General features: G+C 30.8%; 1 protein-coding gene across 2 annotated transcripts in view; it reads left to right on the top strand.

The window, feature by feature from the left end:
* Positions 1 to 22,161, top strand: part of INPP4B_1 (Inositol polyphosphate 4-phosphatase type II) — a gene marked incomplete at its 3' end in the record, with an annotated part of 49,702 nt that extends 27,541 nt beyond the window's left edge. Inside the window, exons 15-21 of one of the 2 annotated variants that reach the window (XM_051215847.1) lie at positions 1,501 to 1,643; positions 3,099 to 3,453; positions 5,023 to 5,361; positions 5,974 to 6,101; positions 7,545 to 7,642; positions 13,416 to 13,624; positions 19,326 to 19,514. In XM_051215847.1, coding sequence (XP_051073721.1) covers positions 1,501 to 1,643; positions 3,099 to 3,453; positions 5,023 to 5,361; positions 5,974 to 6,101; positions 7,545 to 7,642; positions 13,416 to 13,624; positions 19,326 to 19,514 — 1,461 coding nt within the window. Of the gene's footprint in view, positions 1 to 1,500; positions 1,644 to 3,098; positions 5,362 to 5,973; positions 6,102 to 7,544; positions 7,643 to 13,415; positions 13,625 to 19,325 lie in introns of both variants that reach the window. The other variant, XM_051215846.1, reaches the window with a different exon arrangement.
* Positions 22,162 to 23,420: the final 1,259 nt, after the last annotated feature.

Genomic DNA, 23,420 nt, shown 5'->3' with positions numbered 1-23,420 from the left:
AAATGTTTTCGACGAAATCATTTACTTAAGCTGTACATTCGTACATTCAAACCGGCCTACCATCCACGGATAAAATCCTGTCTTAGGTCACATCAATATGCGTTTATAAATGTACTTACTCTTGTTGGACAGGTCAAATTGGTCACTTCCCAAACTGATTTCAGAACAATACCCGGCGTGGCTTTTCAAAGGAGAATGCGAAACAGTCACCAGTTCAATACAGGAGCACCTAATCAACTCTGGACACGTCGCTCCAAAGGAGTCTTCCTTTAAAATAATCCACATAATCGAAGGAACTGGGTCGAAGTAAGGTCGGATCAAAAACGTATGCACTACTGAGGCATTGGTGATCCCCCACTCCAAGCCTGGACTCTGCGCGCAAAAACGATACGTCCGACCGCTCATCCTTCCTTGGCGCTAATTCCCTTCTGTAGTATGCTTCGTTTATTTTTTAAATTACTATCTTGTAATTTAAACCGTAATCACTTATTATTATCCTTTAACAATTTTCCATGATTATTATTCAGTTACTATTATGACCTTTATGGTTTCCGTTTTTCTTCATGTATGTCAAGCGGACAATTATCTTTCATAGTTTTGACCCGTAAATTCTTTTCATCATTATATTCTTATCTGACCCCCTGATTTTTACACAACTTCACTTCATATTTAAAATCTCGAATCACTTTATGATGTGATCTTTTCTATCTTTTTACAGACATATATTTATCAAAAAACTATAAATATGAATAGACAGCTTGAGTAAATGATTGCGTCGAATAAAAATTATTCTTCGCTGAATGCTCTTTCATTTTCTAGAGGCTTTATTTTAATATGTATAAAGAAGTTCAATACACGTAGTCATGTTGTGCATTTTTCAGCTAAAAAATATATCGGTATGATTATGTAAAATAATAATTTCTAAAAAATATTCGGTCAATATGCTCAATTTTGCACCAATGTGATACACGCAAATGTTATTTATTGTGATCATGTGATGATCACCACCTCGCAGCAGGGGTGTTTACGAAATCTAGAGGACAAAAAGCGTATGTTTGACGCTTTAATCGGGTTGGTGGATATGGAGGATTCACCTAGGGGAGTTTGGAAACCCTAGTTCCAAACCAATGGTGCACATAGGCTCTAGGTTCCTGATGCAACAAAAGGCGTATGAACCTATTGTTGGTCACCGGCTACTATTGGTCTGCATTTTCTAACGTCGCTCCACTGCCTTGTGGATTAGACCTCTAGGTCAAAGGCTGGGTTAATGGCCTCCTAATAAAACCACCTGCTTCGGTTTGGGTGCCCGTACAGTATTCCATCCCTCATGCATATCCAATGATTTATGTGGCGTATTTATATTTGGTGTTTAAATAAATGAATATGCTGTTATAAATGCTTTGAGGTGATTATAAACTTTAATAGAATTAATTATCATTAAACAAGTGATTTTAGTTTCAGTTTATTTAAATAAATTAATTCCTTTATTTCGCTTTATAGGTATCTTCTATACAGTGGATATTTTCAGATAAATTATTATCTAACTTAAATGTTTTACCAGTTGTTTCATGTGATTTCGAAGTGATTATCACTTTACTTACACAATTATCATCAGTGGAAATAATGAAATCAACAAATTCTCAGTGAGATTTAATTTATTGTTATATTAACAATTTCTTTTAGTTTTTATTTTCATTTCACAAATAATCATTTTTAATGTTCTATTTTATTAATTATTGATTACAATAATTGTAATTGTTTATTATTTAGTAAAAGGTTTAATATAAGAATTCAGTGTATTGTAAAGTCAATCATTGTAATGATAATAATATTTTCTTTACAATAACCATAAGTTATAGGCAAGATCAAATACTTACAAATGTTACGATATCCACCACAGTAAACAATTTCCCAGTTTGATCAACACGTTATAACGAAATTTTTGTTTTAGAAACGGGATAACACAAACTATTGGTGCATAAAAACACGATTATTGGGATTAAAACTAATATGTACTACGTGAAAGGTGGCACGTCGTATGGATGTCTCATTACAAAGATGAACTGTTGGTTATATATATTGCACGTATATCACACAGTTGGAAAGGGCAATTTTGTACGTAGAGTTTGATGCTTCTTGTTGCTGCTCTCCAGATAGCTACTATAACAGGATTTTTGTATAAAAAAATTCTATCAGAAGTACGAAGCAAGATTACGTCGGCATCCCTTGATTTACTTGTTCTTCTCATAAAGTTTATTTATCCATCAATCGATGGAAGTCATTACATTATCCTCTTGATTCTTTAATATCATCGAAAATAAAAATCATACTAAATTCCTTGACTGGTAGATTTTCAGCACTGATGAATTTGCGCATTATAGTGCTTGTAATCTGGACATCAGTACGTTAACATGATTCAGCATTAATGATGTAATTTCTCAGTTGACTAAAAGTTATTTCCAGGAAAGATATATAACTGTTTTGGATTAAAGGAGCTAGTTTGAATAAAGCGCACATTGCCTTTGTGTACTTTGTGTAGATGCTACTGAATTTCTTGAACTTTGATTTTTGGTTTAGAGTTTCACCACCTTTGACGTACTGGATGCAGATGTTAGATCCTAGCTCCAACTTGTAACAAACACATTTGTATTTTCACATAATCCATGTCGTTTTCATGTTCAACGTTCACAACTCTATAAAAAGTTTATTTATTCAAAATCAACTATTCAGCTTTTGTAGTTAAATATCATTCTTAGTAATGTTATGTTAGTGATATTTCAGGTAAACACTCAATCTGATTTCAGTCTAACTGAAAGCTCGTTAGATTTATTAATCTCTCTATCTTTCATCTTCTTTTGAAAATGCATGACAATTTTCACTGTCAACAATTTATCGCCAACTAATATATTAATTCGTTTTGATTAATCTTGACTTATCCTTTTTAACACTATAAATAACTTGAACGACAGTGTTTCCAATGAGTTTTAGTAACATTGAATTATAAATTCTTGATTATATTAGTTTCTATTCTGATTCGACATTCTTTTCTTCATAAAAAGGAAGATTTTATCATTGTTTTTTATTTTATTCAAATGTAGACCATCACAACCCAATGATCATGTAATAATTATAAATAAAAAGAAAAATGAGTCTCGTGAAAATTTAATAGATTCTTTAGATAAAGCTGGTCAGAAATTATCCATTACTTTGGAACGTATATGGGAAAGTGCAGCATCAGTGCTATGGGATCATGTCTTGTCAGGTCTTGCAGATTTATCAAATCAACAAACTCTTTCTGTTAGTAAAGAAAGTAGTGGTAATTATTCTGATTTAATTGCTGAAGCAGAACGTTCCGCTTATCCCAATATGTTACCAATAAATGATAATGTACTTACTGCTGTTTCAATTATTCAAGATTCATTCAATTATCGACATCATGCATGTGTTTGTCAGGTAGATTAACCAGTAACATTATTTGATTTGTGTACTTTATTAATTAACTCAATTCTATCCTCTATTATTTTTCATGAAAGTTATAACTTGAGAGATACAATTTAATTATTTTATGGTAGGATTTATTATGTACTAAAGTATGTATATTTCTAGCGGTGAATCAGTTTAATGTTGGAAACATTCTTTATATACTGCTTAAATCCTAAAAGATTGAATTTATACTCAAGTTGGTCAGCTGATTTCTCCTAATAATTCACTAGCTACTTTATCTGAATAAATGTAGATACAGCGTTGGATAGTATAAAATAAATAAGTTTTACTGTTTAGAAATAATCTCTTGTCGCTCCCAAATGCCCTGGTACGACCAAGAGGCGGGAGAGTCCGCTCTACCTCTCGAAATGCTCTCACATGGCCACGCGTATATAGCCTCTGCCAGGGAAGTCTTACCCACTGCCTTCTCGTGGCGGGGGTATTGTTTACGAAATTGAGAGGACGAAATGCGGATGTCCGGCGCTTTAATCGGGTTGGTGGACATGGAGAGTACACCTAGGGGAGTTGGAAAACCCTGATTCCAAACAGATGGTGCACATGGGCTCCAGTATCCTGAGGGAGCAAATGGCGTATGAACCAATCGTTTGTCACCGGCTAGTATGGGACTGCATCTCCTTACGATGGTCCACTGCATTGTGGGTCATACCTTTAGGTCAAAGGCTCGGGTGTGGCCCCGTAAAAAAACCACATGCTTCTGTTTGGGCACTCGAGCAGTATCACAGCCCTCACACAAATCAAATGAGATTTGTGTGGCGCATATGTATTTGGTACCTCCTTGTACCAATATATATGTATTCAAATAAATAAATAAATAATAAATTTAATCTCTTGTTAGAAATTTGTTGTTGAGTTTATTATCAAAGCTTGCTCTGGGAGAACTAGAACTCAGTTTATTTTATTTTCAACCAAAGAACACGTTTCACTATGTACCAACAGTTTGTCTTTCAACTTTGAATGCATAGTCTTTTCATTTTATCAATAACATCTTTTTGGATATTGAAAATTTTACTGTAAGCGTATTAGGTATCTGATAAAAGTATAGATATATACCAACCAACATATTTCTCCAATCAACGCTTTTTCATCGCTAATGATATTTAATTAATGAAATATTTTTATCAAACGCAGTGGTTTCTTTTAATCTGTTATATGTATGTTTTTTTACCGGAATTTCACAGACTATTTTGATCTATTATTGCCTTATTTTCACTGAATGTATGTCAAAACATTGAACATATATCCATTAGACTGATTATAAATGGTTATACTAGCTAGTTATTAATGTCCAGTCGCCCAATGTTTGGTGGAAGTTATTATTTACTCTAATGTCCATTTGTCTTTTTCTCAATCGGATTTCGCTTGCAGGATTGTTTCATCTGATAATTAGTTTAATTACAAATCCTTTCGGAGTTAGATGTTGTCTGAATATGTGTGTTGTTAACCATGACGTTTTTTCCACTTTTTTCAACGTATTTAATAATACTCACATAGTCGCGTTTATTTTCCTGAGAAATGTAGCTATTAACTGCAGTTCTTACGGCGTTGTCAGTGCATATACCCAGGTGGGATCGCAAAGATTGGGAACAAGCTGCTGTGTGTGGTGTCCTAGCTCAGTTTGAAGGCCTTCTAAGTTGTTATGGCGACGAACAAGGAATGATTGAGGATTGGGCATGGGCAATTGATTATTTGTTGACGTATCGTGTTACACTTCGTCCATCTGGTAACTTCTCTGATTCCGTAATTGATACGAGTGGAAGAAATTCCGAGAATACGGACTCGAACGTTCCTACCTCGAATCTCTCTGATACTGAAGAATTTCATGTGGATTTCAAAGTCACAAGACTGAACGAATGCGAGGTATTCTAACTGATTTTTGATTATCCTATGTATTACAAATGTAACGTTTTGACTTTGGTCAACGTGTCTAAGTTTATTTTGCCATCAGTTATTGAATTTCAATATTGTTTAATATTTTTGTACTTACTAATAACTGACAGGTTAAAATAATAATTATTATTTGTAGTCTTATACCGTAATAAATCGTTTACCGCCTAAGGAATGAGGTAAATTTTCTTTGTTGAGTTAGTTTCCACCCTCCTTTTTCTGGTAAAATAAGGTAATAAATTGTTCCACATGGTAGTTCGGAGTTTTGTAAGTATCCACTTAGTTCACCAGTGATTTAAGTAACTCACATGATTTCGGTTCACTACTAGTTCATATTGATTTTATTTGTGAAGAAGGATCAACCTCAGATTAGTTGATGGCATAAAATAGTTGAGCGTCGAATTGATAAAATCGTGTACATACATTTGTATGTGATTAGTTTTGACATTACTATTATATTTCAAAATGAAATGATACACTTCTATCATTAATTTGTGATTCCATTAAGCTTTGCAAGTGTTATTTTGGTTGTAAAATTACCTACTGTCTGTTCGTTTTTTCACCATCTTTTCATTTTTTTTTCAGCTTACTGTTCCTTGGAAATCATGGGTTCATGCTCCTTCGGAAATTCAAGCTCGTGGTCGTGTACGAATTCGTTTACATCCAGTCTCATTTGTAGTCGGAATCAATGAACTACAATCAGTTGCTGAAACGTAGGTGTAACCTAATCCATGTTTTCTTTATTTTCTGTTTGTTTTATTTTTCAGTATACAATATTTTAGATTCCAAAACTTTTCAGACATTTCAATATAAAATTATCGAAATTCGCATTTAATTCTTACATAAATTTAATTGTGATAGGTTTATGACGACTTGTGATATTTTTATGCTACGTTTTAGTTGCATATTTTTTTCAAATACCATGTAAAGTTGGAGATACAATGATAATTGTTCAGTGGGTATTTTAATATTTACTGTAATCTCCAGTGTTTTTGGGAATCTGATAACTTTACTAAGTGTATAATGTAACTACAGTGGTGACCCTGTGGTTGAAGCACTAGTCTTTCAGTCAATAGGTTACAGGCTCAAAGCCTTTATCTACAACGGTTTCAACCCCAGGTTTGTATCAGTAGCTTTCATGCAACCAAATCTTGTGGTTCAAAGTCGACTACATAGACCTGCACACGTTTAATTAATTACTTTAAAAGTTAAAATTATTGACTAGTCTAGATTGATCTTTCATTACGATTAATTTATATTGTAGTGGTCATTATGATTTGGGGGAGTATGTGCCTGACGTGTAGATCTTAATGGTGTTATTGTAGCTAACTTTTGAAAATAAACTTTATTGATAAATTTGGCATAGCATGTAACTTCTAATTGGATCCTGTGCACATTAATAAATAAACTAATTCTTGGGATAATAGATTTTACCTAGTAATTTAAATGTGATCTCACAGGTGATTGATACTTTTTTTGAATTGTATTTTTTTCTGCAATATTGTGTAATAATGGATTGATATTTGAAGGTAGGTCACAGTGATGTCTAAGATTTTTATTATTTTGAATTTATTAGCTGTATGTAAGCGTGTTTTTGGTAGCATTCTGGATTAAGCGTACTATGCATCTACCTCAATTTCAGTGTTTTTCTTCAAGACTACTGATTCTCTACAGACACTACTTGTTCGACTGGTATAATATTATTACCGTCCTTAGTAATTATTTGTACACTCTTATTTGTAGTTTCCTAGATAGAAAAGAAACCATCAGTTTTGTTATGTTGTGTCTTTGAATGAACATTTTGTATTGTCCTTATTTGTTTGCTGATTGTATATTTTTCTTTGATGATAATAAATTCATGGCGTATCACAGCCCAATCAAAAAATCAAGTGACTTGTGTGTCGCATATGTATTCGATGCCCCTTTATACCAATATTTATATGTTGAAATAAATAATTAAAATTCATGCTGTATAATCATCCGTTCAAAAAGCCATGAAACTCAGTAGAACGGAATCAATTCAGTCCTGAAAATATGCAATTTAAGTGTTTAACACCAGATATATATATATATATATATATATATATATATATATAATACTTATATCGGTCTGTACATAGATTCTTTATTTGTTTTACGATTGTTTTTTGTTCAAGTTTAGATAAAACTGCTGTGCAAAACGCAGTAAACAATCATGGCTTAACATCTTTACGCGCTTATTTCAATCGATATACAAAACATTTTGGCGCTCCAGGTCAGATATAAAATTTCTTTTATATAATATATAGTTTAACATTAATTAGCATATTTTACAGGTAATCAAAATATATGTAGTTTAAAAATATGTTAGCTATTACTGTGCAGTAACTGACCTTTCACCTCAATTTTTTTAGAAAACAATATGAATAATCTTCAGTTATTTAATAGGGGTCTTTTCAATGTCATTTTTTGTTGTGGAAGTGCCATAGATAGAGAAATATTCATCAGTTATTTATGTAGTGTTATATGATTTATTACCTTTATGACTATTATTTTTTATCATGATATGACAGTCGATGAAATATTTCGTGCTTATTATTTGTAAATTATTGAAGTTATGCTGTAACTTCAACGAATAATTTGGTTTTCAGTCCAGGTAATTTTTAAAGCTATAAGTGTGATATATATATATATCCGGTTTACTAAAATGTGACCTCTTTTAGTTTTCTATTCATCAAATTATGTAGATAAAAGTGATAGAAATACCGTTGAAATTTTAAACACAGTGCTTAGATTAATAATTTAAAAACCATACATTTGAGAACAGATTGGAATGAATAAAACGTGTAACATTTATTCATATTGAATGTAAACTACAGGTAAATATAAATACGATGGCACAGAAATTGAGAATAAACTAATAGAAATCCTTCATTTTTAAAAGATATTTGATTTCATCTGCAACTTGAAATCAATCCCAAAACATTTGTATTAAAATTTGAACTACTTGCTAGTAGTTAATAAAAATAATGTATATATAATACATAATGAGTGGAAAAATTAAGTTTCTAAATTTTCTGACGTTCCGTTAGTCGTCAGGTTTAAATAGTACAAGTAAATTTTTGTTCTTCATCTTCAGATTACATCCATTAAATCATTACGCGTAAGAGGATTCAAGTACATATGGATAGATTAGAGTAGAATCGTAATAATTTTTAAAATTATATACATGTTTATATAATCATTTTGGGGAATCGTTTGTGTTGATAATGAAGTAGGTTTTTAATATAATATGTGGGTAATATAAAACATACCAAATGGAAATTTGTATTATTGATAACAATAATGAGAATAAAAAAACATAGAAATATTATCAATGTTTATCTCAGAATAAATGGAAAAGATTAATTATTATGGCGCACTAGTTGGTTATAAGTAGAAATAAATATATGGTTTTTGTATTTTGTTGTGACAGCCAACCTTTTATTGATCTTGCTTTGTAGGGGAATATTTTCAGTTGTAGCCTAACTCGTTTTCTCTCTGACGCCATAACCACTTTTTCCCTTAAAATTTAAAACGGAATGTTTTCAATGAATACGTGTACTGCATCCATGTATTGCTCTAGTTTTGGAAATAAATTGTTAACTGATTAGAAACAGAATATATATATGTATGTTGTGTGTTCCAAAGAGTATTTCTTTCTGAATGTCGACTATTCACTGTTGTATTATCATTTTTAGTTGTTCACAAATATATTCGTTTATTTCATACATCCTGATCGCTAAATAAATTTAAACAAAGCAAGAAAAAATATTCGCAGAATAAAATGAATTCATTATATTTCAGAGTTTCTCATTAGCTCCAATGGCTCACAATTTCGAAAGAAATATTTTTATATAAGTGTTATTACATACCATAATCCATGAAGTTCAGTTCGAAAGAACTTAAGAAACATGAAGAAACAACATATTTAACAAAATAGCTAAAACTGATGAGTATTTATATTGTTGAAGATGAAATCATAGAGTGCAGAGAAGTCGGCAAAGTTTTAAGTAACAATGAGACAATGAATAAAAGCAAATCGTTAACAAATGAGTGATAATCAAGGCATCTATCTAACATAAAATTAAAGTTAACGTCTTGATTGAATGTCAGTGGGATTTTTTTTTACCATATTAGAGAGATAATGTAACTGACAAGCGTTAAAATAATATAACTATCTTACTGTGGCAATGGTAGGTTTACCACACTTTGTTTCTACATGCAAAAGTCAGATCGAATGCGCTTGGTGGCAATGGCCTCTGTAAAACAGAGTAAAGGTAGTGTACGTTACCTGATAATTATTTTGAACGCTTTTGAGTAATCCATGTTGTGTCCACCGCCCATTAAAATTTTAAAAACCGTACTTGCGAGACCTTTACTTTCTTTCAGGCACAATTTACGGGGAATATGTCCCGAAGACCTTATAGGATGCCCTTCTTTCAGTCCTTCCTATGTACTTACTTTCATAAGTACATGTAAATTCGTAAATGCATTTGGAAGTGACCTCAAAACGATATTGATCTACTTTTGGTTGATTGGTTTACGGAGCATCTAGTGTTATAAACTGAAAACAATTAAGCTTCAAGGAAGCTTATAACATTTTTATCATAATATTTCCTTTGTAAATTTAGGCCGTTTGTAGCTGATGAGAAGCGTTGAATTATAATGAAACCATTTTATTCTGTAAGGGTTGTTCTTCTTGCTTTATTTATATTGTTTAATGTTTAATATTTAATATGAAGTAGTGTAAAAATCCATGGGCTTTAGATTTGATTTTTAAATCTCATGCGTAGCATACATTTACCGAATAATTGTCAATACGATCATAGGTGTCTTCGAAACATTGCTCGCATATCATGGGACCATCGAGTAAGTAACACAGTTGTTAGGAAACGGGTACTAGGTAAGGATGGCAAATCAATTGATGAAGTAGTGAAACTTCATCAGTTGAGATGGCTGGGACACGTGTTACGTATGCCCAACGACCGACTGCCTCGACGTGCTATGTTCAGTGGTATAGGAGTAGGTTGGAAGAAAGCTGGGGGCGGCCAAACCAAAACATGGCACAAGTCCATGAAGTCACTGACAAGTGAACTGAGTCATGTTGGTAGGTGTAGACTACCTGGTTGGGGACCGCGAGATGACAGTAACCGATGGTTAGAGACCCTGAATGACATGGCTCAAAATCGTTTGCAATGGCGCAGGTGCATCCACTCTCTGTGTTCTCCCAAATTCTAATCTTCTGAATTCTTCATGTCCCATTTTTCCTCTTTCCAAATTTATTTCACTGGATTATACTCTTTAAATAACATCTCCAAACCCTAATCTTCCCGATTACTGCTTATAATCTTGCTACCTCTACCACTATGGGATTTGAATCGACAACTGCATCTCTGTACTAATGTGGTGTGGCAACTCGAACTGATGTACGTACGTACGAAGTTCTACGTTGTTACTGACTGACTGACTGTCAATACGATTATTGAATTATATTAAAGTCACACGTTATTGCAGCTAATAATTTTCATTTTGTCAAAAGAAATGTTCATAGTTGATTATAAATAAATATGAAACCGAAAAATTTGTAAAATCATGACGATCATTTGTTTGTGGTTTACTTATTACAAAATAGTAATGATATGCATCGGTTGTTTGGGGCTTCCTATTGATGGTATATGTACATCCTCTGCGGATGTTTTCGATATTATCATCAAGCCACAAATATTGTAAGCAGAGATGGATGATGATTAGCTGTGGAATCCAGGATGCGCATTTGTTCTATCTAGAACTCTCTCTCTCTCTCTCTCTCTTATTATATATATATATATATATATATATATATATATATATATATATATATATATATATATATATATTATAGTTTGTGAATGTGTGCGCTACTGAGGAGTTCCAAACTAAAATGAAATCACTACCCAATGCTCCCTGTGTATCAGTGGTTTTCTATTTTGAATCAGTTTGGGACTTACACTCTCTTCAAAATGTTATTTTTTCTTACGCATTCCGCGTTATATGAATTGAAGTTATTCTTATAGTTCGTTATGATCAAATCCTGTATTGTTCATCAATAATTTTTATTCTAATAAACGAAAGGCTAAATTTTCCCAAAAAAAATTTTTTTACCAAATTTTTTTGTTCAATGTTTAGATGATTTTTTTTCTTTAAACTTTGATTAGTTGTTGATGTTGTCGGGTAGTTCTATATTTATCTTGTAAACATTCTAATTTGTTTTTTTCTCTCTCTTGCTAACAAATTATTCGTGTCTCAATTCTTTTTTTTGTTCTTTATTCTACAAAACGAAATAACTTATTCTCTTAACAATGGTTTCACATGATTTCAATTCTTCATCAATAATATTTATTATTTTCATTTAATGAAGCGTGTTTCCATCATTATATTTGTCGTAGACAAAGAAATTGTTCACTTTTCATTAAAATGTTATAAGTATAATTGAAATCCTATGAAATCTATTTAATACATCAAAACACAATATACCAATTGTAGATAATTCAGTTGGAAAAATAATCTTTTCAGTTTAATAATTTGATTACTCTAATCACAGGATTAATAACTTTAGATTGCATGTTCATTTAGTATTTGATTTATTCACACGTTTAGATAACATTTTGTTCTATGATGTGAAAAGAAGGAAAATTGTCCTAATCTGTTTAGTTTTTTTTTTCAATTAATTTCGTTTCCATATATTTCCGTGTTTTAAGTTAAATATTAGTATCATAACTTTAGCCTCATACTTTGGTAAATGATAGTTTTAGATTCGAAACTATTTATGTCAAGTTTAAATCTCGTTGTTAGGTAGGTAAGTAAACTATTCGGTCGATGACTTACGAATTGTTAAGAAAACTATCCTTGTGGTAATACATTTTTAACTATAATTAGATTTATCTATGTACTTTATAAAACATCAGTAAATATAGTGATTCTGTAAATACTCTTCAAGATACTATGTGTATGTAAACTGTAACTAACTAGTTCAGAATATGTTATCGTTTTATCTGAAAACTTTGGTTTCGTCGCTGGTTCACTGAGTTTACTTGAAGCAACAACACTTACTGAATGATGTTATCATGTAGTGCTGTCAAACTGAGCTCAACACTATAGTGCCCGTGATTGACTCCAAAATGATTGAATGATATTGATATGAATGAGGCATAATTTTTTACTTGACTTTGTATGTAACCTGCCTACTCAAAACGTTTAAAACAGCAGCATATCAATAGTCAAATACGTGTTGTATTTACGGTAGGTGTTATGGATGCTGAGGAATAATGTGCCAATCATTAGCATGTTAAGTCTAATGATGTCCTTGGACGTTAAATGAACATTCCCTATTCGCCGTTATTTATTTCACTCGTTAAATATTGTACAGATGTTGTTTTCTATTTTTGTGGTACGATGTGGTCTGTTTGGTTAGTATATAAATAGAGTATGTTTGAAATATAACGATTCATAACTCAGGGGCCGTGACTTGCGTTCTAGACTCAATTGGCTGGGCTAGATAGGGAAGCGGGACCAATCGGGACTCTAGGTCGTTCACTACGTGTTTTTCCGTGTCACTGAATTGATCGATAAAACGCTGCTTATCAAAACCTGCAGTCACACGTTACAACAGTAAGCTTATTTCAGACATGTCAGTATTGAACAACAAACAAACTCAATATTCAGCAAGTGTATAGAACATTAGAGTTCGGTTATATGCTGATTCAAAGAATAACAAGGTGATTCCATTTTTATAAGTCATGTGAAAAATACAGGAAGTGGGTAGATACACACATACATGCATTAATCTGGTCAAGGTTAAACGTGAGTAGCTGACAAAGGCGAATATATGGGTGACAGAATAAATGGAAATATTGAAACAATTTTCCTCCTCACATGTTTAAACAAATCATGTAAATGCATAACAATGCTAACTGCTACAACCTCACATTTCAATATTTTTTTTCATACTTTTTGTTTTTGAAAATTAGGTCGAACTGTTTCAAATCAAGATGTCTGGGATTTACTCACAGATATTACACATCATCTTTCTACACCTGTTCGTTCAAAACCAGTTGAAGTGTTACAGTTAGCATCAGAAATTACTCAAGCATTTCATGGTTTACGAATAACAACTTGTAAATCAGCTAAAGATCGTACAGCTATGTCTGTTACTTTGGAACAAATCCAATGGTTGAAAGTAATTTTATATCTATTGTATTTTATGTCTGTTATTCTCTTCAGTGATGTTATATTTATGACATATTAATACTGTATATATGTGACAAGATGAAATATTATCATTAGCACAAAAATTCTCCATCTTGTAATGTAGAATTACCGAACAGATTATATTTAATCTTTGACTGTTTAAAAACAAAGTTATTTTCACCAGCATTGAATGAGGTTATTAGATTTTTATGATTGATCATAACTTGGCTAGTTTGTTTACTATAAAATTATTAAACTATCAATTAATATGATATATCAATATCATCTGATTTAAGAGTGAATTAAATGAGTAAACTATAAATGATTGTTTGATTATATAAAGTAGAGTTTCATCTTTCTATTGTCCATTTCTTCTTAGTATGGGTTTCTTATTCTTCTATTTCTACATTATCATTCTTTTATTTTGATGATTCATTATGTCTACCATGTATAGTTAATAATTGTAGTAATTTGTGTCAAAATGATGTTATTATATGTTTAGTTGTATACTTTGCTATAAACCATATTTTAGAGTTCTATAACGGATAATGATGTTAATTCTTAATTACGGTTCGACATCCAGGTTACAACAGTTACTTTTTTTCTAACCTCTTCTACTTGGACAGGTTATATTATAAGAAAGAATTTTTAGTATGGATGGTAGGCATTTATTCATCATTTGGATTTTAGTTTTATACGGATTTATATCTAGTAATTATTAGTTAAAAATAAATCGTCACATTGAACGAATATCCTATTAAATTAATACCAAAGTTAAATGAAAAGAAATCACACGTAAGATCAACACATGATCCTACATTTGATTTCTTCCTAGTAAATTGTGTTTGTGCATATAACATTCCCATAAGTGACTGATATTATAGTATACATTTACAATTTGACTATAGTTTTGTTATAAACTTCATTTATTCTCCTTATAATATGAACTTTTAATCATCTATAATAATTCAATTTGTTTTCTAATTAGTTAAAGCTGTTCCACTAATTAAACATTCAATTTTCTACTAATGTATTATGATGAAACTCACTAATTATAAGTTTATGTACTCGACTTTAGTTATATGATGGATAATATTACTATCCAGTTATCTCAACCAAATACAATTGATACGGTGCTCATACCTGTCCTGTATTAGTTGAAACTTGAGTAACTATTCCTTTTTTTGGGTTATAGTAATATTTACGTTCGTTATTTTTAATAAATCCTTTTATGAATTCGTGTACCTTAGCAAGGAAAGATACAACGATATTTAGTGATCATGATTGTTTAGCGATTATAAAAACATGATGAACGAATAATCTTAAGAACAAGAATTTCCTGTGTTATTCATCATTGAGGAGGAATTTCATGTTTTTAATTTCGATCATAGATTAGTTATTTTCAACATTTAGCATTCATCAAAAACAGCCAATATTGTTTCTTCCTGTATTTTCAAATATCAATTTATGGTAAGAAGTGTTGTCTTTTCTGTTATAAGGTTTAAACTAATCTTTTATTTCTTCAGTACTCTTAGTTTTTTTGTGATGATTCTAAATACATTCTTACGTACATATTTAGATTATGAATTTCGGTGATTATATTATATGAAACAGATAAATTTACTTGAATTTTGTCTTCCGTTTCTTCTTTGTGGAAACGCGAAGATGCTTTTCCGCTTTTCCTTTCTGTAAACACTTGTATTCGTTTTCTGCTAATGTTTGTATATTTTCGTGTGCACAACTATAAACAAAATTGTTCAACAACATAGTCATTGATAATCTATATTTTTCTTGTATATTAATAATAATACTAGTAATAATAATCCCTCATTCCAGGAAATATCTCATTTTCAAAAAAATATCACTTTTTCGTTTCCCATCTCCTTCTCTCTTCCTAATTTCGTATGATGTCTATGTGTTAATTTTATTGTGTTTGTTAGTAACTATTACTGCTTATCATGAGTAACCTTTTCCTCAGTTTTTTCTTTAAAAAAATCATTTTCAGCACTATTTTTTATCATTGAATTCATTCGTTGTCATCGTCAATTTTTGATATAATTACTTGCCTTAAACAAAACACAATCTCTCTTTATTTGATTGTATATTGAACTATGTGAAACTTTTTATGTTACATTGTTCATTCGTGGTTTGCTCTTAAATATTAAGTACTGTAGAATAAGAACACAGTCGTAATTTAACTCTTAATTTCTATAATTCACTATTAATTGGTCTGGTGATATTTTGCAATTAAACAGAACATTACTAGGAATACTTATCATATCTGTGTATGTACTTATGTATGTTTGTGTTTTTATCATTGTTATTGAGAAACATCTTGTTCAATTATTTATAGCCTTTTATTTTGAAAAAAAAAGTTTTTTCTCCTACTCTTACTGCTATCCCTAGTAATTTTGTAATTAGTATAGTATAAGGCAAAAACAATTATTATTAAGCGAAGAAATGGAATAACGAAAACTATATGTTCGCTTGTTTACCTTTTTTCTCAACAAGTTAAATTCAAATAGATAATTAATTTTAAAAAATGTAAAAGTGATTCTTTTTTCTCATTTATAAAATTGGTTCTGTTACTATGGTAATAAAACAATGTGTATATCTCATTTTTCATCCCTTTCTCTTGTTCATCGTTCATACTTTTTAATATCATTCCGTTATTGCGTTTCTATTATTAATTTATCTTATCTATGCGTATTATTACCTTACATATGATATGTATGAGATATAGAATCATTATGTTTTTTTTTGTTATTGTTTTTACATAGTAAAAGTTGAATGCCGGTAGTTCAACAGGAATTATTACAGTTTAATATGTTTATGCGTATTGTTTAATTTGTTTTATTCATGTAATTAAAAATTCATTAATTCATTTTCATTATGAATAATATTTCTGTTCATTTTGTATTGTAATCGCGTGTGTAGCATTAGTTTCTGGTCAAGTTTTCTTTATATATATAGCGTGATTTATTGAAATATTATTTATTATTTTTGGAAAATATGCATTAATGAATTTGTTTTTCTGTTGATGAATACTATCCATTATAGTTTATATTAAACACCTTCTTTACTTAGGATGTCGTTCTGATGATCCCTTTATTTAATTTTTTAAAATAGATTTCATGTTCATTTGTTAAATGTTTTTCATTGTTGTGTATGCTCAAAACGTATGACTCGAAATCGTTTACACTGGCGCAGGTGCATCCACTCTTTGTGTTCTCCCAAATTCTAATCTTCTGGATTCTTCATGTCCCATTTTTTCTCTTTCCAAATTCATTTCACTGGATTATACTCCTTGACTAACATCTTCAAACCCTAATTTTTCCGATTAATGCTTATGCATTTAGTACTTGTACCACTATGGTATTTGTATCGACAATTGTATGTGTGTGCTAATGTGTTATGGCAAATGGAACTGATGTAGGTACGTACGAAATTCTACGTTGTCAATGACTGACTGATTGTTATGTATGCTATGAAAAAGTAAATTCTACCTCTGTTTTTCACTATCTCTGTTCTGTGGCATTAGTATTTTGGGGTTATATATGTTTTACAAAGTGATTAAATATTTTATGCTACAAATAACTTTATCAGTAGTGCAATTCTGAAATAGTGATTGACAGAAAGCCCACACTGATATAGTCTTTCTTTTTTTCCAAATACATATTAGTGGAATGTATTCATAGCATCTATGAACATTATTAATCTTTTTCCATTGTGCCAGCAGTATTGATGTACAAATTGTTGGTAATCTATTTAAATTGTCGATGTATCATTACTCGATATCACTCAGTGTATAGTTTAGTGTAAGTATCTTCCACTTTGGATTTACCATTTGAATAATTGAAACAACACTCTCTGCTGGTTATCATGGTGTAGAACTTCTAACTGATAAAAATGCTATATATATATATATGGAAATATTAAAATTGTTAATTTACACTTATCGTCTACATGGCACTGGTTTTTTGTTGTTGAAAGTTTAACTATTGACTGTTATTGCGAAAGATAGCCCCATTATTGGCTGTATGTCCTATCTGAATTAAATGGACTAAAATGGAGCTGTTAACAGTTTTAACTACACCTTTGCTTAACCATTTTCGGAAGTCCTTACGAGCCGGAATATACAAATTCCTAGAACATCTCTTAATATAACTTGCTCCACAGGAACAGCTGAATTAATAGAGACAGAACGAGTTGGCTAGTCTAGGCAATTTATCTTTCAGCCTCGGAGTGATCATTAGACGTGTGGGAAACATTAAATGTAGTTTACCTGCATTAAAAGTTCTTTGGATTGATCTGCGTAACTCCAGTCTTAGAATTACACTAGGTTCATCTCTGAATTGTAAGCGTATGTACAGAGGTGTTTTGTTCACGGTTAGACATTCCTTATGCTCTCTTTTAATGGTTATGCTTTCATTTATAAATTTCTCCGGATATCCATTTCCTTCCAGAGACGCGTACAAAGCCTTTGTTTCGTCTTCGACTGCATCTAGAGAGCATATGGTCTTGATTCTATGGTACAGTGTTCTAACCAGGTTCCTTTTTTACTGTAGAAGAACAAAACTAAGAGAATTCGTATATTGACCCATCCAAGTAGTTTTCTTGTTTATGTTTCTTCTTAATGACCCATCTATTCTCCTTGTAAGTAGAATATCTAGAAAGACTATTCTATCTCTATTCTCTTCCTCTTATGTGAATTTTATGAACGGATGAACTGTATTGAATCGCTCAAGTGTTTTTTCTATCAAATATAGTCATTACAAGGGATAAATCTATCGTCCATATATCGGCAGTAAAATGAAAGCTTGTCAATCTGTTGTGCTAGTGCGTCGTTTTTCCAGTTTAGAGAAAAAATGTCAGTCAATATGCGACCTAGTTTAAATCGACTGTTCAGTGAATAAATAATTTTTTAACTTTAATACAATGAACTAAAACAGATCACTAAGTAAATACGAACATGTCTTATGACTTCAGTTGCGTTAAATGTGGGTCTATGCTCAACTATTTTTGGTTCAGTATTGATGTAAATGCAAGTGAATAATTGTCATGATCTTATTTAGCTTGTACTTATTTTTATGGTGTAATATGGAATAGGTTGATTAATAACGTCTTCAACAGATTTCTTAGTTCTACTCATTTGAGTATTAAAAAATATATGTGAAATTATTATTATTCATTCATTCATATTCTGATCTAATTTGAATTGTTAAGTTAAATCTTTTCAATAAACTTATTTGTCAGAAATGCTGTTTCACTAAACTTTTAGTTACCAAAATTAGGATAAGTGAAGCTTTACATTTAGGTTTCGTACATTAAACAGTTAGATACATCTGGTATCTTTAGTGAATTTGTATTTTAAATCATCCATCAATTTATAATAGACACATTGTTTTCTAATTAGTCTTGCACTCATCTTTTCCGTATGTAAGGACTGTTCATATTCGAACCTATAATTTGGAACCAGGGTTTCAAGCTTGTAAGTATTGTATCATTAGTTTTGTTTGAACAACTGACTGATATTGTTACTAATCCTACAGTATCTGCAGTTGCATAGCTTTTCAATTATATGTAGTGTATAATAAAGAGATGTTTGTTGATAGTATCAACCATGATTTGTTTCATCTCAATGAAGTAAATTTTCTCTTGTTTCTACTTCTTTTTTTATATTTTTCAAGAGTGAAGGTATGCATGAAAGTTGTTTTACCAAAGCTCTTCAATGTATTCGAAGCACTGGTCTACGTTTAGATAATGTAATGAAAAACACTGGTAAACGTAAATATGCGTTCAGTCGTCTCCAGCTATTATCATTTCCAAGATTGTATAAACCACCAATGGGAACATATTCTACAAATGTATCATCGTAATATATATCGTCGATAGTAGATTTATTCAACAATCAATTTGATTTATTCGACACTGATTCTTATTTTTCCTATCGACTTTTCTCTATTTTCATTTTATCATCGATGAAAACGAAGAAGAGATTCATTCTTTCTTTTGATATTTGAACAATCAATTTATCTTTAAGTGGAGTATAAGTATGTTTCAATATTATTATTATCATTACTATTGCTAACAAAATACTATGGATAATACTTTATTAATGATAACTGACTTTATAGTCACGTTGATTTCCTTTTTCCAATTTTCGTCTTTCCTAACCTCATTCCTTTGTGTCATTGTGTTTTGTAAAAATAAAGTCTCCTTTATTCATTTCATAAAAATCTTATTCATTATTTACTACTAATTTTGATTGTATAGTTGTATTCATACTGTTTCTTTGATAATTATGATGACAATAATGATTGAATTCATTTACATCAATTAATCTATACTTTATTCATTGATGTATATTTATTATATCTTAAGAAATAGTTCTACTTTATCTCACGCAATGTGTAATTAATGTCGGTAACTACTGCTCTTAATATGTTGTGCATATATGTATACATAAATCTATACATGTTGAGACGACAAGTGTATATTGAGCTCATTTTTATTCTTTCTTCACAACATGATGTAAGTTTGTGTGTTTATATGTAAGGAGAAGATGAACTGTTGTTAAACAATATGATAAATATTTCAATGTACAATAATTTCTCAATTGTTTCTAGTTCATGATTTTAAAACAAGAAACATTCTTGAATCATCTTTGAGAATTTTTATTTATTTTTGATATTCTATTGAATGTAAGCAATGACGTGACTAGATGTTAAACTATATAGTGTGAAGTTATTAATTATTCAGAATGATATTTTAGTTTTTCGTTTTGTTTTTTGAGAAAAATACATTTCTCTTTTATTATCGAAAATGTTGGACATATGTTAATGAACATAAAAGAAAACTACATAAATGATGAAAAATTACCAGATAATTGTAATTATGAAGTTGAATAGAATAATGTCAAATGTATTCAAGTATAGAAATCTCTAAACAGTATAGTCGGGAAATAAAACAGAAAAAAACAAACAGAAAGAGAGATTAACTGAATCAATGTGGTGAAGAGAGTGAATTTTTCAGAGAAATTTGCTAGATTACTGGTTGTTTCGTCAGATTGTCAAAGTGAAAATGATAGAAATATAATTGAATTACAAGTATCAATACTATTCGTAATGAATCTTGTATATTAGGTACCTCATTAGAAGCGTCATTATTAAATAGAGAAACCCAGCATGAGTTATGACAAACCACAATAACTCGGATGTAGCAAACTATACATGACTAAGAATTTTGGAAAATAATGAATAATGATAATCCGAGCTGATAAAAGGGCATATCATACTGAAAATAGATGAGGTTGACCATCGTAATAAGACTGAGGATGTCGTTGAAGATAATAATAAGAAGTAGTTCGTTTAAGAATTCAGGCAGCTAGCTCGAAAGAAACTCATCAAACACAGGATAAATAACAAAAAATGAACAAATTCAAGTAAAACGCTGTGGGCTTGTACTCCTTCAGTTTCACGGTGGATCAAATTGTGTAAATCAAATACTTTCCTGCGTTCAGTGTTTTCGGATTCAAAGACTAATTTACGATCTAAGTGGTATTTATTTAGCTTTATAGATTTTATGCGATTCATACACAATATACTAGTATTCTTAACGATTATAACCATGTTTGCCTCCATTATTAGATATGATCATTTGAATACTGTTTTTGTTAGACTGACTGATCAAAACCATACCATACAAAATACCCAAATTTATTTAAAACAACTAAAAATTTGATGGAATAGTAGGCAAAGTGGTGGTAGAATAGTTTTGAAGGCAAATTATTTATCATTTACATCTTCGATTGTCTGGGCTGATCTGAAGCAGCACAAGAGAAGTGGGATTTTTAGTACATTGAAAGCCGACCCAAACTGACTAAATTCTCACTTGCAACAGTAACATATCAATGACTCAAAACACTAGTTAAATGCGAAACCTAATTAAGAGAGACACACCTTCCTTAAGGACAAATGAAAAGTTCCTATCGGTTGTCTTTCATAGGGATGAAAGTTCATAAATTTGCTGAAAGAATACTTATGAACCGCATCAAGAAAGAAAATCAACCGTGGACAATAGGTAATGGATAATCTCATAGGAAACATTTGAATCTAATTCAATGTATGTGTTTATAAGAAAATAATCACTTTTTAGTTCCTGTAAAATTATTCAAAAGTATATCTACCATACCATCTTCAGACGAAAATTATAGTCTTAGCTTAAGAAGGTTCCATTTTAGCACACTTAGTTCAAATGAACTAAAAGCCCAAGAAATAGCTACTTAGATTTTTGAAAACTCTTCTATTAAGTTAACCACATTGTCTCCATAACTGATCGATCGTGTTTACCATAAGGTAACCAAATGTGCTTATTTACTCCCACTCTACATTTGACTCAATTTACATCTATCTGGTTTAATTATTTTTCTCTGTGTAAGAGTATAAGTGCATTCCATTTTCTATCTTTCAGTAAAAATCGATTCGTGCATTACGTAATCTCACCGTACGTTTAATATTATTCTCAGTTATACAATTATTCCATCTAACCTAGTTTACTGATACTTATTTTGATTAATAATAATAATAATCTTTGCCCTAGTAACATTACCCCCTCTTTTTTATTTTTTATTTATTACGTCATTTCAACTCTTTCTGAATTTTATAATTACATCATTCATAACTGACCAATTTCAGTTCATATCTCTCTTTATTAACATCAATCTATTTTCAGTTACTTCATTGCATAATAATCTAATGTGTTCTAATTCCATGATTTCTAATCACTATTTCAATTTTCTGGAACCTTCCCTCCCAAACTCTATATATTCGAAACAAAATTTTGTGACCTCATTAACTCGAACGAAATCTCTGCTACATCACGTTACATATATTCATCCTTCATCGACCTCTGTTGTATAAGTATGTCAATATATGTAATAACCCTGATTTTCAAATATTTTAGGTTGTAAGCAGCTGATGAGAACCTAACGAAATAAAATGAATTCATATTATTCTGCATCAACCTTTGTTCTTGCTCTCTTTAAAATAATAAAGGGAACTATGTGTATGAAATAATCTGAGAATTTGACCCACAACTCGATTCATTCAGTCATTATGTGTTAATCATTTTGATACCTATTAAAGTTGACAAAACTACATTAATTACAGTCAATTCTTAATCCATAATCTGTGTTCAAAGTTGGATCGTACAGTTTATGGTATTTATTTGATATCTAACAAAAATTCCCAAAAGCGCATTATCTATTGAATGATTTCCATATTTTCTGTCATTACTATCCAGGATTGGACTATTCAATAACTGTTGAAACTTGGCTCTTTGAACAAACTTTCCTCAGCAGTGTGCATCCAAGACGCTGCTCGCGGGACTCGAACCCAGAACCTGTCAGTCTCGCGCGCGAGCACTTAACCTTTAGACCACTGAGCCGGCGTCCGACAGTGTTAATGTCTAACTTCAACTAATCCACGAAATTGAGCGACACATTCACCATTGTCATCAGTGAGTTACTATCTCACAACAGACCTGGTTGAACTCCACTGATTATTTGTTTGTTAAATACATTCAAGTTTATAAAGCTTACTTCATATTTGTATTAATCCACTAATCTATGGGCCTAATTTCCTATATATCTACTTGTATACTATACTTAGTTAACGTTAGCTTATGGTCTCTCTCAGTACGATATGAAAATGTAGTACGTAAATTTATTTTGTTATATTTATTAAATATTATATGCTTTAAATTCAAAGCATTACAGGGCTTGT

The sequence above is a fragment of the Schistosoma haematobium genome, chromosome 1 (assembly GCF_000699445.3).
Source record: "Schistosoma haematobium chromosome 1, whole genome shotgun sequence".
In the NCBI taxonomy this organism is placed as follows: Eukaryota; Metazoa; Platyhelminthes; class Trematoda; order Strigeidida; family Schistosomatidae; genus Schistosoma; species Schistosoma haematobium.
This window is presented reverse-complemented; position numbering and strand designations above follow the sequence as displayed.